The sequence below is a fragment of the Asterias rubens genome, chromosome 22 (assembly GCF_902459465.1).
Source record: "Asterias rubens chromosome 22, eAstRub1.3, whole genome shotgun sequence".
In the NCBI taxonomy this organism is placed as follows: Eukaryota; Metazoa; Echinodermata; class Asteroidea; order Forcipulatida; family Asteriidae; genus Asterias; species Asterias rubens.
In genome coordinates this window covers 6,088,081-6,104,524 of record NC_047083.1, presented here as the reverse complement: position 1 = coordinate 6,104,524, position 16,444 = coordinate 6,088,081, and the positions used below count along the sequence as shown (strand labels likewise).

The window sequence follows — 16,444 nt, the reverse complement described above, 5'->3', positions numbered from 1 at the left end:
CATCATTCGCTAAATTTCAGAGCAGCAAAAAACTCAGCACTCCTATTCTCTCTGAAAACGACCTTCACATATATCAGCACCAACTTGATACAACCATCGATAACAACAATAGTCTAACCATAAATCACAACCAGGTCGGACAACAAGGAATACACTTTAAAACCTTATGTTGGCATAGTTATATAAGAAAGAGTTCTAGACAACACAGCGTGGAAAAACCACACACGTTGTACGAAACCACTTCGCACACCTGTACAATGGCCCTCATGGCGATTCAAAGTTAAAGAAACAATGGCACTTAGCAATGTATAAAGCGTTTGCCCTGGATCATCAATCCTTTCTCCACATCCGTAATTAAATTAACAATTGTTGATCTAAGTCGATTTGAAACTCTAAGAGCTATGGATGAACCACTTGAAGTAAAGGCGCCATTGGCAGCAGTCAGTCTCAAATTACCACCTTTCTGGCCGAAAGATCCAATAATCTGGTTTGCCCAAATAGAGGCACAGTTTCAAACCCGAAATATTACTAGTCAATCTACTAAATTTGCATATGTAGTATCTTCACTTCAACCAGAAATCGCACAGGAAGTAAGAGATTTACTTATAGATCCCCCTACATTTGATCAATATGATAAGATTAAGTCAGAACTTATCAAACGAATTCTGAGTCCGAACAAAAACAACTACATCAGTTGTTAATTTCTGAAGAGCTCTGAAAAACCTTTTTAACTTCTTCGCTGCATGAAGCAACTTCTAGGGGAAAATAAACTAGAAACTAGTATCTTGAGGCAATTGTTCCTGCAACGTTTGCCTCAGAACGTACACTTAATTCTAGCATCCTCAAGCGATGGTTTGGATCTCGATCAATTAGCTATAATTACAGATAAGATCGTTGAAGTGGCATCCCCATCACCTGCAATAGCCGCCTGTACAATAGCCGTGGGCTCAGATACACCATCTCAAGCATTTGATGCAAAATTTGACAAATTACAAGCTCAAATTAACCAATTAACGCCATTAATGCAAGGCCTAGTTACAGGTAGCCAAGAGAGTAGGAATAGTCGTAGTAGAGATCGCTCAAGGAATAACAAGTACCGAAGTCCATCCAGGCAGTCTAGAGACGTGCCACGGGCAGGTTCAGAATGTTAGTACCATTGGCGGTTTGGAGACGAAGCAACCAAATGTGTCAAACCATGCTCATATCCGGATTCAAACTCAAGTAGACTACCTTACCAGGAAAACTAGAACGCCAGCATTTAGGGACGACAAATTTGTCTGGCCAATCCAAAGGTCGTCTATTTTACGTTACCGACAAGTTCACTGGTACTAAATTTTTTATCGACACTGGTGCCGAAGTGAGTGTTTTACCACCTAGCAGTAGGGATAAACAGAATAGTAGCCCTTATACATTGCAGGCAGTTAATAAGACTCCAATATCAACTTACGGAGAAAGGTCAATGACTTTAGACATAGGCTTAAGACGAGCTTACAAATGGATTTTTATCATCGCATCTGTACCTATACCAATACTCGGTGCAGATTTCCTAAACATTTTTCTTTAGCAGTAGATGTTAAAAATCGTAAACTTATTGATACATTGACTGAATTAGACGTTTCAGGCTGCAGAGCATCAATAGTTTCACCCAGCCCTGTTTTTGCCATACCAGATAGCATTGGTGTACCTCTTTTACTTAGAGAATATTCAGATGTAACTCGGCCGAATTTTCAAGAACATCCCGTTAAACACAATGTCACGCACCATATTACCACCACGGGCCCACCAGTGAATGCACGTCCCTGACGATTGTCCTCAGACAAGTTACATATAGCCAAAGCAGAATTTAATCACATGCTTGACTTGGGAATAATCCGTCCCTCAAAAAGCCCATGGTCTTCACCTTTGCACATGGTACCTAAGAAAAATGGCAATTGGAGACCTTGCGGTGACTATCGTGCTTTAAATAATGCCACAACACCTGATAGGTACCCGAGTCCCCACATTCACAATTTCGCATCAACCTTACATGACAAGAAGATTTTCAGTAAAGTTGACCTAGTCAAGGCTTACCACCAGATACCTATTGAACCCGAAGATATACCAAAAACGGCAATAACTACACCTTTCGGCCTTTTTGAATATATAAGAATGCCGTTCGGGTTAAGAAATGCTGCGCAAACATTTCAAAGATTTATCGATCAAGTATTACACAGCTTGGATTTCACCTATGCTTATATTGACGATTCCCCCAAATCTGGGTGATTTGGGAGTCCGCGAAGGGACGATACTTACCTGTTAAACCTACAATTTGCATATTTCTCTTAGCCTTGGGCTTCCACGCTAGAATTTTATACCACAATAGGGCGCCCTCCATCGTCCGCCCCTGCCCACGGCCAACTCGTCCTCTTTTTCTCTAGAACTTAGTAAGGCGAGCCACTGTGGGGAAGGAGGGAGGGAGGGTTTAACAGGTAAGTATCGTCCCTTCGCCGACTCCCAAATCACCTAGATTTGGGGGAGTCCACTTCAGGGGACTCCCTTACCTGTTTAACCTACAATTTGCATAGACTAGCCCCGAAAAATGGATGGTGGGCTTCAGAGCGAGCCTATTCAAAAAACCGCGTCTCGGGAAACCTAAAACTTAATGTCCCTTCGCGTTGTCCCATACCAAAAGGTATGAATAAAAATAAAAAAAACTAACAGAACTCACCAGAAAGCTTATTCTTTCTTGATCCAGAGGTAATGCCCCCATCACTCCAGGGTAGAACCTTCCTTGGATGCTCCTATTGAGAGGGCTGTACGGCCCGTCCTTCCTTCTGCTTGGAGAACATCCCGCAGGTAGCAGGATGTGAATGTTGATGGTGTTTTCCAGGCTGCTGCTTGCAAAATGTCCTGAATGGGGACACCTTTAAAGTAGGCCCATGATGTCGTCATGGCTCTGGTGTCATGGGCATTGACCCGAATGTCCGGTACCTTTGGCCAGTCTTTGATAGATGCCTGGATAGCTGTAACTATCCACTGGGAAATAGAGTCTGCAGAGACTGCTTTGTGTGGTTTATTTGTTGAAATAAACAGTTGGGTGGTGTCTCCTCTCAAGGGTTTTGTTTGAGCCAGGTACCACTTGAGTGCTCGAACTGGGCACCACAGTTTATCTTGTGGGACCGAGGAAAAACTTTTAAGGTCCGGCACGAAAATTGGTGGAGGAAGGAAGGAAGGAGATTGATTCTTCGTTAAAAACCCCTGACGAGGCACCAGTCTTACTCCACTTGGCTCCCATCTAATGTGCCCTGGTTCAACTGAAAGGGCATGGAGCTCACTTCTTCGTCTAGCTGTGGCTGTAGCCAACAGGAAAACTGTTTTGACTGATAGGTCTAATAAGGGGGCATTCGCCAATGGTTCATATGGCGGTTCCGCCAGGACCTTAAGAACTTGTGCAAGATCCCAGGATGGAACCAGCTTCCTAGATGGAGGCCTTTCAACATACATCCCCCGCAGGAGCTGAGCCAGGCTAGCGTTATTGGACACAGTAGATCCATCTGCGAACCCTTTATGGACAGCCGCTATAGCTGATCTATAGCCCCGAATAGTGGATATCGTCAAATCCTTATGAAACAGGTACATAAAGAAATCTCCAACCACTGCTAGAGGCGTTGTGCATGGATCATAAGTGTGTTCTTCGCACCACCTATGATAATGTCGTAATCGGCTGTCGTAAGTCCTACGGGTAGACAGTCTGCGGCCTTGGGCTGCCAATGAGGCAGCGTCTGCTGAAAGGCCCGCTGATCGCAGTGATTGCTTGACAGCATCCAAGATGTTAGGTGGAGGGACTCTACCCCTGGTTGCGGGATCAGGGACCGTGGTTGACGCAGTAGGTCTGATCGCACCGGTAGAATTATCGGCGGATTGCACAAGAGGCGAACTATTTTCTGAAACCAAGGCTGGCGTGGCCAAAATGGTGCGATGAGGATGATTCTGCACTCTTCCGCCTCGATCTTTGTCAGTACCCTTGGTAGAAGCGAGATCGGGGGAAACGCGTATGCTAGCATGTTTTTCCAACTGATGGAAAAAGCGTCTGCTGCCCATCCCTTCGGATCCTGGTTGCGTGTACAATACACCGGTAACTGATGGTTCAGTGCCGACGCAAACAGATCGATGTGAGGACGATCCCATACTTGGAAGATCGATTGAACCACTGCCGGGTGCAGAGTCCATTCGGTTGGAAGGACCTTCCCCCGAGACAGAGCATCCGCCATGATATTCAGCTTTCCGGCTAAGTGGACCGCCGTAAGATTGATCTGTCTCGCCTGGCACCAAAGCAGAAGCTCCCATGTGTGCATGCACAACTGCGGGGAATGCGTTCCGCCCTGGCGGTTTATGTAAGAGACAACCGTTGAGTTGTCCGATTTTATGAGGACCACTTCCCCTGTCACTATTCTGACAAAATGTTTCAGTGCTAGAAAAACTGCGAGCAGTTCTAGGACATTGATGTGGTATTGACTGTCCGCCTGGGACCAAGAGCCCGCTACCGATTCCATTCCAATGTGTGCCCCCCAACCTGTGTTGGAGGCATCAGTCACCAGAGTTAAGGTAGGTCGCGGTCGTGGGAAAATCAGTCCCACCATGTTTGTTCGCCGCGACCACCAGTCCAGGTGGGGGCAAATCATATTTGGGATTGGCACTGGCCGCTGGATATGGTGAATACCTGGTCGGTAGTATGCAAGTAGATGCAACTGTATCGGGCGCATGCGCAACCTGCACCATGGGAGTACGTCCACCATGCTTGCCATTAGGCCCAATAGCCAAAGCCATGCCACTGCTGGGGCCACACTGGCAGTTCTGAACAGAGTGATGCAGTCCAAAAGATTGTGGATTCGATCCTCGGTAGGAAAAGCTAGTCCTCGCTGGAGGTCCAGTTTTGCTCCTAAGAAAACTGGGTGCCTTGTCGGATTTGGCTGCGATTTTTCGATGTTGATCAGAAAACCTAACTCCGAAATGATGTTTGCAGTTAGTTTGAGTGCCCAGCTTGTTTCCTCCTTTGTCTCCCCAACAATGAGCCAATCGTCCAGGTAAACAAAAATCTGTACCTGACGTCGCCGGAGGATTCCCGCTACGACTTTCACCAGCCGTGTAAACACCCTCGGGGCAGTGGAAAGGCCGAACGGTAGTGTCAGAAATTCGTAAGTCCTTTGGTCGTAACGAAACCGTAGGAACGCTCGATGTTCGGCCCACATCGGAACATGTAGATAGGCATCCTTTAGATCGATCAACACTGCCCAGGTTGGAATGGGTAATGCATCCAAAACTGTCCGCAGCGACTCCATCCGAAACCGTTTTGGTCGGACATATTTGTTTAATGGCCGAAGGTTTAAAATCGGTCGCCATTCTCCTGTGTTTTTCTTTGGAGCTAGAAAAAAGGTTGAGAAATACCCTCGATTCGCATCCTCTGTTTGCACTCTGCGTATGGCTTGTTTTTGCAAGAGGGCGGATATCTCCGACTCCAGAGCATGACGCTTGGTTCGGTCGGTTGGAATCGGTGTTGTTCTCGGTAGGTATGCAGACGGGGGAGTACTTGTAAACTCTATTTTGTAGCCGGAAGCTACCGTTTTTTGTACCACCCGTCGTTGCACAAAAGGGCCCAAGTCTTTGCGAAATAAATGAGTCGACCCCCCACGGGCCCTGGAAAGGGGGGTCGTGGGAAGGGGGGGCGTCACCGGCGCCAAGCACCACCCCGGTAACCTCCGCGCGAAGCTTTGGAGCGGGGGGTGAAGCCGGCTCTACTTCGTGAACGCGACCCAAAAGCCTGACTCTGTCCAACAGTTGTAGTGGGCTTGAAAGAAGAGCCCGATGGATTTGGAGCAAACGGCTTCAACGGTTTACGGGGGAACGTCTTGCCCTTAGTAGCTCCACTGTTGCCTCTTGCCGGACGAGAGCTGCCTCCTTGACTTGATTGTTTATTGAGGTTAATCTTGTCTGTGGCTTTAATTCGCTTCGCCTCGGCTTGCATGACCTCCTGGAATTTTCCTCCAAATAAATCGGAACTCAGCCCGGGGAGAGATTCCAGGTTGGACCTCAATCCATCAGAGGGAACAAAAGTCGTATCCAAAACGTTTGTCCTCCGTGCATTGATTGTCATCAAGGACACCCGCATAAACTGGTCCATACACAGCCGTAGTCCGTCGTCAAGGCAACGAAAAGCTGTCTCGGTTGCCTCTGGTGATACAGGTGAATCTGCTTCACAAGAACACACCAAATATTCGGAAAGGAGTTGTAAAAAACATGCCACCCGAATTCCTGCCCGTGAAGCCGTATCAATTTTTATTAATGACTCCTCAAACACATTTTTTTCCTTGGACGGAAAAGGTGACTTCAAAGTACTTCGACCGCCCGAATCCGCCGTGATTTTATCACGCACTGTAGCGGGCATGGGCGGCACTGATAAAAAATTATCAAAGTCTGCCTGAGGTACTCTGAACGGGCGAGTTTCCCGGCGCACGAACGGACGTATCTTTTTCACTTCCGAAAGTGCGTTCATACGATCGGCACACAGCCGATCAATTGGAAGAACCGGAAAAAATTCCTTTGGTTCGACCGGCGCGGTACGACGCTTAAACGATTGTCTAGCGCCCTCTACCGGGTCTGGTTCTTCATTGGAAGGTATGTGCAACACCCGTACCATATCTTTCATGACCATACGCAATCGCTGGTCGGTTGTGGATTGGTAGGATGATTCATCACCCGAGGAATCATCCTCCCGCCCTGGGGGTCGTTCCCGGTTATCCCGTCGCTGTGTCAGGGGAACAGTTTCCTCATTTCCCGAGGATTGTTCGGTGTTTGGGACCGCTACCGCTGCTGAAACACGGCGTGGATCCCTATCTGACACACTGCCCGGGTCGGAAAAACTATCCGAGACGGTGATTGACATTACGTCCTCCGTCCTCGGTAAAACCTGCCTTGGCTCCGGTGGAGCCACCGGTTGAGCCGGCGCTGTCGGCTTGGGTATTAGTGACGTGATACTGGCCGTCAGTTCACGGAACCCTTGTAATAGAAGGGCCGATGTGGGGTCTTCCCGCTTACTATGATGCCGGCGATGACTCCGTGGCGATCGGGAAGATGAGGATGATGAACTGGAACTAGTATATCTTCGGCGTCTTTTACGCCGGTGGCGTTCCTCACCATCGGACTTATCCCGGCTCCGATGCTGTCCGTGGCTCGGGGCCGGGGCCACATAAACACCCGCCAATGTCTTTGGCCGGGCACCGGTGTTTCCGGGTACCGTTCCGGTCTTACCGGAGTCTGTTCCGGTTTCACCGGGGATAACGTGGCCTGTCGCTACCTGCACCGCAGGCACAGCTTTGGCCCGGGAAGTACCCTTTTTCTTCCCCTGCTTACGTTTGGAAGCGATCACGGGCTGCCCGGCTGGGGGCGCCGTGTCGGATCCATCACTCAAAACGGCCTGGGACATTTCCCCCTATTGAGTGATCTTGCTTGGACTCTCGGCGCCAGTGACTATACTAAATTCCGGAGGCCTCACAGGCACGGATTTAGTAGTATGGCCCGATGCTTTACCGGTGGCCAGAGACCCTTTAGGCATGACCCCGGAAAGCGGCGATCGTCCTGCCGATGTCGTCTTTTTGGCTCTGGACACAGCTCCGGAAGACGCACTGGCTGCCGATTCACCCGAGGGAGACCGGGAACGAACCCATGCCGCTACGGCCTCCCAATCTGCTGACCCCCAGTCCTTGCAAACCGAGCACGGCACTTGCCGATTACACGGTCTACAACGGGGGCACAAGGCATGTAAATCTTGCTCGGGACGGGGCTTAATACGTCGGCAAGAAGAACATGGAACAAAATTTTTGGGCGTCACCCCACGCTTGCTTTTGCGTGAGTCCGCCATCCTAATAACTGAAAATGTAACGTGAAATCTTTTCACAATTCAAAAATAAAGAACTGACACAACTCGTGTAATTTTAATTACCAAAAACAGAAAACGAGTGTACTCTGTACAGTAAGTAAACGTCTATACAATATAAAACGTAAGAAGCACAGTATAATCACTAAAGGAAAAACTCACAACTTCCTCCGAAAATACCAAAAATCACTTAAGGATCCGTCCGTAACAAAAACACGTCTGTCTTCGCTGAACGCTAGAGAAAAGAGGACGAGTTGGCCGTGGGCAGGGGCGGACGATGGAGGGCGCCCTATTGTGGTATAAAATTCTAGCGTGGAAGCCTAAGGCTAAGAGAAATATGCAAATTGTAGGTTTAACAGGTAAGGGAGTCCTCTGAAGTGGACTTGTTGATTGCGAGTGAAAATGAGCAACATGAATATCATCTTAGACTACTTTTGGAAAATAAGGTGAAGGTAATCCAAGACTTTCCAGTACCAAATTCACTACGCAAATTGAGAGAATTTTTGGGAGTGATCAATTTTTATCGGCGTTTCATCCCACATTGCGCTGATATTTTGCAACCCTTGACTGACATGCTGTCTTGCAAGTCAAAAGACAAAGCGATTTCACTTACTGAATGTGAATTGGCATCTTTCCAAAGAGCAAAATCTACTCTAGCTGAAGCTACTATGTTAGTACACCCAGCTGTAGACCTACCTCTCTGTCTAATGGTAGATGCATCCAACCTTGCAGTTGGCGGTGTACTTCAGCAATGTGACAACGACGTTATGAGACCAATTTCATTTTTCTCTAAACGTTTACAACCAGCAGAGACTAGATACAGTACTTTTGGTCGTGAATTGCTGGCTGTATACTTAGCCATACGTCATTTTAAGTATGCTTTGGAAGGTCGTAACTTCTATATTCTGACTGACCATAAGCCGCTTATATATGCTTTTAATGCAAGGCCCGATAGATACTCGCCAAGAGAAGTACGTCATTTAGACTATATTTCTCAGTTCAGTACTGACATCCGTTACATTAAAGGTAAAGAAAACCTTGTAGCAGATGCTCTATCCCGATATGACATAAGTTTAGTTACCCATCCTAGCCTTCCCGGTAGTGATGTGAACTTTGAACAAATCGCCCTTCAGCAAAAGACAGACCCAGAGCTATGTAAGCTACGTGAATCGTCTAGTCTTTAATTTGAAGAGGTGCCTATTCCCACTTCACACAATACCATAATTTGTGACACATCTACTGGACATCCACGTCCATATGTCACTCCTGAATTTAGACGTAACATTTTTGATTCGATACATAACCTATCTCATCCAGGTATTAGAGCAACACAACGCCTAATAACTCACAGATTCGTATGGCCGTCAATTAACAAAGATGTCAGACTTTGGACCAAACATTGTATCCAGTGTCAACGTGCCAAGGTACATCGTCCCACAGTGACTCCGATAGGTACCTTTGCAACACCTGACGCTAGATTTAGCCATGTTCACATTGACATTGTTGGTCCTCTACCCCCATCCAACGGTTGTTGCTACTTACTCACATGCATAGACCGATTTACAAGGTGGCCTGAAGCAATACCCATTGCTAACATTACAGCTGAAACTGTAGCAAAAGCATTTACTGAAAGATGGGTAGCTACATTCGGTGTTCCCGCAATAATAACCACAGATAGAGGTAGACAGTTCGAATCAAACTTGTTCCAACAATTATCCCAATTAATAGGCAGCAAACACATTCGCACTACTGCGTACCATCCAGCAGCAAATGGATTAGTGGAACGTTTCCATCGGCAACTTAAATCTGCTTTCAAAACGCAGAGCGAGCCTAACAGATGAACTGAATCACTACCACTTATTTTACTAAGTATCCGCTCATCATTAAAAGTGGATATTGGTTGTAGCGTTGCTGAGTTAGTGTTTGGATCCACTCTGAGATTACCTGGTGAACTCTTAGTCCCGGTCAGTAATTTTGATAGTCTAGACCCAGCCGTGTACGTTGACCGTTTGCACCGACACATGTCTGAATTAAAACCAGAGTCTACAAGACCTAATCAACGCAAAAGTCACATTCATACCGATTTACATTCATGTTCCCATGTGTTTGTACGCGTAGATTCGGTAAAGAAACCATTACAACCACCTTATCAAGGCCCGTACCGAGTCATCGACAGAAAGAGTAAATTCTTTATAATCGAAAAAAATGGCAAACAAGATTCAGTTAGCATTGATAGATTAAAGGTTGCTCACATTGTCTCAGAGACAAAATCTATAACAACACATGTTGTTGAACAACCAACACCAGCCAGTGCCCCTGAAGAATTACTCATTCTGGACGTCATGTTCGGTGGCCAAGTAGATATGTACATACCGTAGTTATAGATAGATGAAATTTTGTAAATAATTTTTGTATATTATTATCGATCACTTCCTTGTGAAGTTGTGATCTTGGAGGGGGCTAGATGTAGTGAATTCCATTAACAGCTGCCAAGCATGTGTTAGCTTTTAGTGCTCGCACTGGAGACTTTTACCATTCCCCTATTGTATATGACCATCTGGGAATGTCAGCTGTAAATGGTGAACAATGAACTCCAAAACCCCCAGTGTAGTATAAAAGCCTATTGTAAGTTCCTTTGTGTACGCCTATTGAGCAGGCCCTAATCTTTTTCCTTAGCCATATAAAAGCTAATGCAGACAATTCGTCGCCCTCACTCTTCTCCAGCTATTGGTACAGAAAGGTTGTATCTCTCTAACTTATATACATGTAGTCGTAGTATTTATTAAGGTTCATTTACTGTGGTTGTCCAAAGGCTGACTGGAAACTGAATTGGTAGTACACTACTCCTATACAGCAACCTTTCAGCTGGAGGACACCATTAGGGTATAAAGTAATATCTCTTAATAATTAAATATAAATAGTAGCTAGTAATTGTATTTGGGAGATCTTAAATAATTTGAATGAAGTCAAAGCTGGCCAGCGCCGCCAAATGAAGCTTAATTCCGCCCAGACTCAGAAATAGGGTAAGTGTATATAATTGTAAATAAATACCCTATACATGTATTCAAGCCAGGATTGTGTTACATCTACAATTTGAGGTGACATCACAACGACGTCATTAAAGTGAAACGTTGCCTTGGATGGGACGAGATGGTCTATAAAAATTGTTTGTTATAAAATGCATAGTTAGAAAGATGTTGTAAAAGTAGAAAACAATGATGTACACAAATATGCCTCGAAATTGCGTGGTTTTCTTTTTACTTTGTGAACACGGTCGGCCATTAATCTATGGGAGACAAAAATTGGACTCCCATAAATGGCCGACCGTGTTAGTCGATTTTGTAAAATGAAAACCACGCCATTTCGAGGCGAATTTGTGTCAATCATTGTATTCTACTTTTACAACATCTTTCTACCCACATGCATTTTATAACAAACGACTACAAACGCTTTTTATAGACCAACTCGTCCGATCCAAGGCAACGTGTCCCTTTAAGTGTCATGTGATGTCCACTTTAATGTATGTACCTTTTCCTAACGCAAAACACAATGTCCACAGATTTACTTTAAACTTACACAGTTTGAAGATTATTATAGTAAAAAGTTTCCCTTGAAATTTGATTACTGAGTTTCTGAGAAACTGAGTTTTAGCATGTAAAAACGTATTAACCAGTTATGCAATGGTTTTGGTATAATATCATAACTGGTTGAACGGAAGGCTCGTTTCGGTTTTTAAGTTAATATTTGTTTTGAGTAATTACCAAAGGTGTACCTTCCCTTTAATGGGATTTTACATGCTAATATAATTTTCGTCTTCCTGAGACGAAAATTATTCCGTGTTTTGTTTTACTCATTTCTCAAAACTACACAACCAGTAATATTTGAAGGGAGGCTTTCCACTAACATTATCTTCAAACCCTGTAAGTTTAATGTCAACCTGTGGACATTTTGAAAAGGTACCCGAATCCTTTAAAGGTACATGTACACTTTTCAAAGATTGATAGTTTCAGGGAAAAATGCATGATCAGGTTGAAACTGTTCATGTAGTCAAGCCGGAAACCAGAATTTGAGGTCTAATGTTCTAATGACATCATCAAGTGTCACAATGCTACACCTTAATTGTGCAGTATTACAGAGACCAATTCAAGAATTGACTCCGCAGTAGTGCAGTTAATTATGATCCTATAAGCTAAAGTAGTAGGCCCAGCCAATTTTCTATACCTTAGTACCCCAGTAGTATTTAAGAAGCAGGACAGTTCTTTTCAGAACTGAGAAGTCTCCCGAACATCCGATAAATCTACTCCGCGGTAGTAGAATATAAAGAAAGACAGTTTCTCTAAGAACAAACTCTACCTGGCAAGTAGATACACACATGGGGTTACCACAAATTAAATTCTATTATTACAAGGTTTGTATATAAAAAATAAAGAAAATCTTTCTTTTTCTATTTGCCAGAAGTTCCTTAGCTTCTTAGATGTACATGTAGCCTATTGATTTTTAAACATCACATTTTTGTAAAGGTGACTCTTTGATCTTGGCATGTGTAGTGATGCTCTCGCTGGATCTTTTAAGAAATAACCGATGTCTCCAATATTTTTTTGCTAAATTGCTGAACTTTTTGAAACCTGACTTCCGAAGAGTACCAAGGTCATTATGGTACCGTCAGATTTGCAAAGTTCGACTTGATGTACTAAAAAAACCTGTATACGCGCCTTTTAACATGACGCACATGACGCTCGCAGTTTGTTCGCTCATCAGCAGATGGTGCGTTCACATTTGCTATATTTTTTGGTTCGATGACACATATAAAAGAACAAACGCACTATCATGCAAATAGCCAGACAACTGCCGTACAAAAATTTCAAGCTTTGTATTGGTTTGTACATAAACATGGATGCACCCACACGACTTCAAAACCGTAGCGCGTGTATAACGGGGTGTTAGCGCTCTAGTCAATATATATAGCTCTACGGAACCAACGCACCAGTTGATACCAACGCATCAGTGGATACCAACGCATCAGTGGATACCACTATCAACACTATTCATCATGGTAAGACGGTGATTACATGTACATGTAGCTACTCTAAAGTTAACTTGTTTAACCTAAACTCAAAGGATGACAATGCTGATGATTGTCCTTTCAATGTATTTACATGTGACAGACTGGCAAATCTTAACCTGCTAAGCAACTCCCGTTCAAAGCACAACAACCTAGCTAGCACTCTGGCTAAGAACAGAACAAGATACCAACGTTAACGCATTAGAAAACGTAGTGCTAGTGGTTTCAAACGATCTGCAAGACCCATTGAAGTACATGTATGTGTTGTCAATTGGACTACATGTACATCACAAGTTTCACAACCTTGCTTGTTTAACTTGTCTGCTCCACGCAAAAGTCAACCTCACACGACCCAAACAAGTTAAACATTCACATTTGGAACGCCAGGTCTATATGCAACAAGACAATAAACGGTAGCATATGATTACACCCTTGAGAAGACGTCAATATTCTTGTCTTAACCAAAACTTGGTTAAAAAGTGATGATTATATGATAATAGGTGAGATCCTGCTAGATATGCTTTCATGTCCTGAGAGGTACTGGAAGAAGAGGTGGAGGTATTGGTGTTCTATACAAGTCTTCCCTTTTAGTTGAGTGTCTTGCCATCTGATATAACCCCAACATGTTCACTAGTTGGGAAACTAAAGGATAATGTTGACTGCTATAAAACAGTGACCTCCTTAAAGGGACACACCAGCTGAATTGGGCTACAAAATGGACTAAGATGTGACTTCAAAGGTCTTCCAGGAATGGAAAAGAGCAGTCCCTAAAAAAATCATAACATTTAGCAGTTTTTAAGCATTATTTTAAAAAAACATAGTTGCCTGATAGATAGAGCCACAAAGTGGTTTTAATAGTCACGTGATCTTCCCAGTTAGTTTTACTTCCAGCCGTAGAAAAGCTAATTCCCTGAACCAAATTTAAATATTTTTGTTTACAATTATTCATGTATATGAAAAAAACCCTACATATTCAGATTCTGGATACAAATCTTATATAATGGTCATAAATTGAACTAAGATTAGCATTCAGAGTCTGTGTATACGGAAGCTTGTTCTACGGCCCAAGGCGTGGAGCAGTCGGAATGTAAGCCTCTGTGCATATCACCTACCGCCCATGCCGTGTCTCATGGGGGATGGAGGTGCAATCCCGGGCGCTATGAAATCCCAGCTTGCAGGTCTCGCACTGAGCTTAGGAGGGGTTGGGAGCCAGACATCAAAGTACATGTTTGTCATCGTGGGTTTGTCAGTCGGTACACCTCGCTTGTCGAGTCCAGTAATTTTATATGATCGCAACGTTCTAATGCTCTGTTTTGTTTCCTTCCCCTCATTTATTTTGTTAGGAGTTTTCAGGTAATTAAAAAAAGATTGATGATGTCAAAACATATGAATACAGCATTATGTTATTGACGGTGCTGTTGTGTGAATATTTTATGAAGGAGAAAAATTAAGTAAAAAGGACAGGTAAATAAGAATTTTTTACAAATGGTAAAACAATGATAAAAGAAAATTCCCTCAAGTATAATTTTGTCAAACAAAATATTATTTTTGAATTCGGTAAATGAAATGTTATTTTGAGATTTTGGGGTTTATGATTTGGGCAACTAGTATACACATATTGACTGGCAATGAGGTGACTAGTGTACGTCTATTCCCCTGAGGGACTTTGAGTGACCAGAAGAGGGACCTATTTCCCGACGCCACTATAGGAGTAGTAGTTGGATGTCTAAACATACACGATCAAAGTAGAACTGTTTTCATGCAAACTATGGCTTTTAATACTGCCAACAGGTCAGGAATAATCGGTAACTAATATAGAGAAGTCATAACATGAAGTGAACCAAGAGCGACCTCAAGAGGGCGCTAGACTGAACTAGTGACTCCTTCTATTAGTAAAGTATTAAGTAAAGACCGCGTAGAAGATAAACAGTCAAATCGGGAGATCGCATTAGTGAGCAATCACAAAATGGCACTTGTGCCTTTCTGCTTAGACCAATAACGGACATAAAACCCATACAAAAGAATGGAACACAGTAACACCAGACTAGAAATAATAAAGAAACTACAATTTAATAGAAGTACCCCACAATAATTTAGCTTTTACAATCTTCCAGTTTTGCACCTTTACATTCTCCACAGCTTAGAGCAACCCGTACAATATGAATTTCATACATAAGTAAATAAGTTTACATTCAGACTTTTACACAATGAAAGACATAGACTTTGTAGTATGGCTGCTTGAGTCTTGAGAATAGGTTCAGTTCAGAGGAGTGGACCGCGTCCCCTATGTCACCATCGGTAGCCCCGCAAGTCTTCCCGCTGAAGGTTGACCACGCCCAAGAGGACCGTTCAGACCAAGTGTGGTTTAGTGTCACGGGAACTCCTGTAAATGTTACATTAGGAAGCCCTTTACTACAAACAATTCTATTTAAACACGGTAAAGCTACGCCTTCACAAATTTCACAATGGCCATACCCAAAAGATCAAGTAAACAACATGCTTTTACAACGAAAGTTTATCGTTGAATCTTTTAGGCAAACAATAATCAACTCTTTAGGCAAACAATAGTCAATTGATGCATGCATTTTAGAACAAGGGACATTTTAATAGTAAATAACCCATGGCTTGATTAAATCCCAGTAAAATTAGTTTAAAGTTACTCACAATGCCTTTGGCTTCGACACCGCTTATCCTTGGCTCCGAGATTCCTGGGAGGATTTGCGTTACGGATGGGCCTTAAAACACCCGCCGAACCCCTACCCGTGCTAGACGGGTCGACACGACACAGCCTCAACGTTGGCCTAGCTGTCCGCTGGTGTTCACACCCAAACAGTACCCTCCTCAGCACCCGCAACACAATTCTCAACCACAATATAAAATTCCATTGGTTTTAAAGTGCCATCTAATGGAACCCAAAACAAAAGCTTAATAGCCCAAATACCTGATGGGACATTCCAACCATAGTGATTCAAACAATTATTGCCCCTCCCATGTTATGCCTATAACAATGCACATTAACAATCAGCCATTTAAAGAAGTAATTTTCCCACATACTGTTACAGTGGGGCGTGTTGAGTAGAGATGCGCAATGGTGACCCACATACTGTTACAGTGGGGCGTGTTGAGTAGAGATGCGCAATGGTGACCCACATACTGTTACAGTGGGGCGTGTTGAGTAGAGATGCGCAATGGTGACCCACATACTGTTACAGTGGGGCGTGTTGAGTAGAGATGCGCAATGGTGACCCACATACTGTTACAGTGGGGCGTGTTGAGTAGAGATGCGCAATGGTGACCCACATACTGTTACAGTGGGGCGTGTTGAGTAGAGATGCGCAATGGTGACCCACATACTGTTACAGTGGGGCGTGTTGAGTAGAGATGCGCAATGGTAACCCACATACTGTTACAGTGGGGCGTGTTGAGTAGAGATGCGCAATGGTGACCCACAAACTGTTACAGTGGGGCGTGTT

The 16,444-nt window shown here is 44.0% G+C and overlaps 2 protein-coding genes across 2 annotated transcripts in view; both read right to left on the bottom strand.

Annotated features, from left to right (window-relative positions):
- LOC117305032 (battenin-like) overlaps positions 1-16,444 on the bottom strand; it is a 74,737-nt gene that overhangs the window by 3,511 nt on the left and 54,782 nt on the right. The gene's annotated exons all lie outside the window — the stretch shown is intronic.
- On the bottom strand, positions 2,749-4,419 carry LOC117305422. The gene has a single exon (XM_033790291.1). It carries the CDS (start codon positions 4,324-4,326, stop codon positions 2,749-2,751), a length of 1,578 nt encoding a protein of 525 aa, XP_033646182.1. The 5' UTR covers positions 4,327-4,419.

What these genes read in the sequence shown, in the direction of transcription:
- LOC117305422 (XM_033790291.1), bottom strand. Translation starts at nt 4,326, where the DNA reads ATGGGAGCTTCTGCTTTGGTGCCAGGCGAGACAGATCAATCTTACGGC.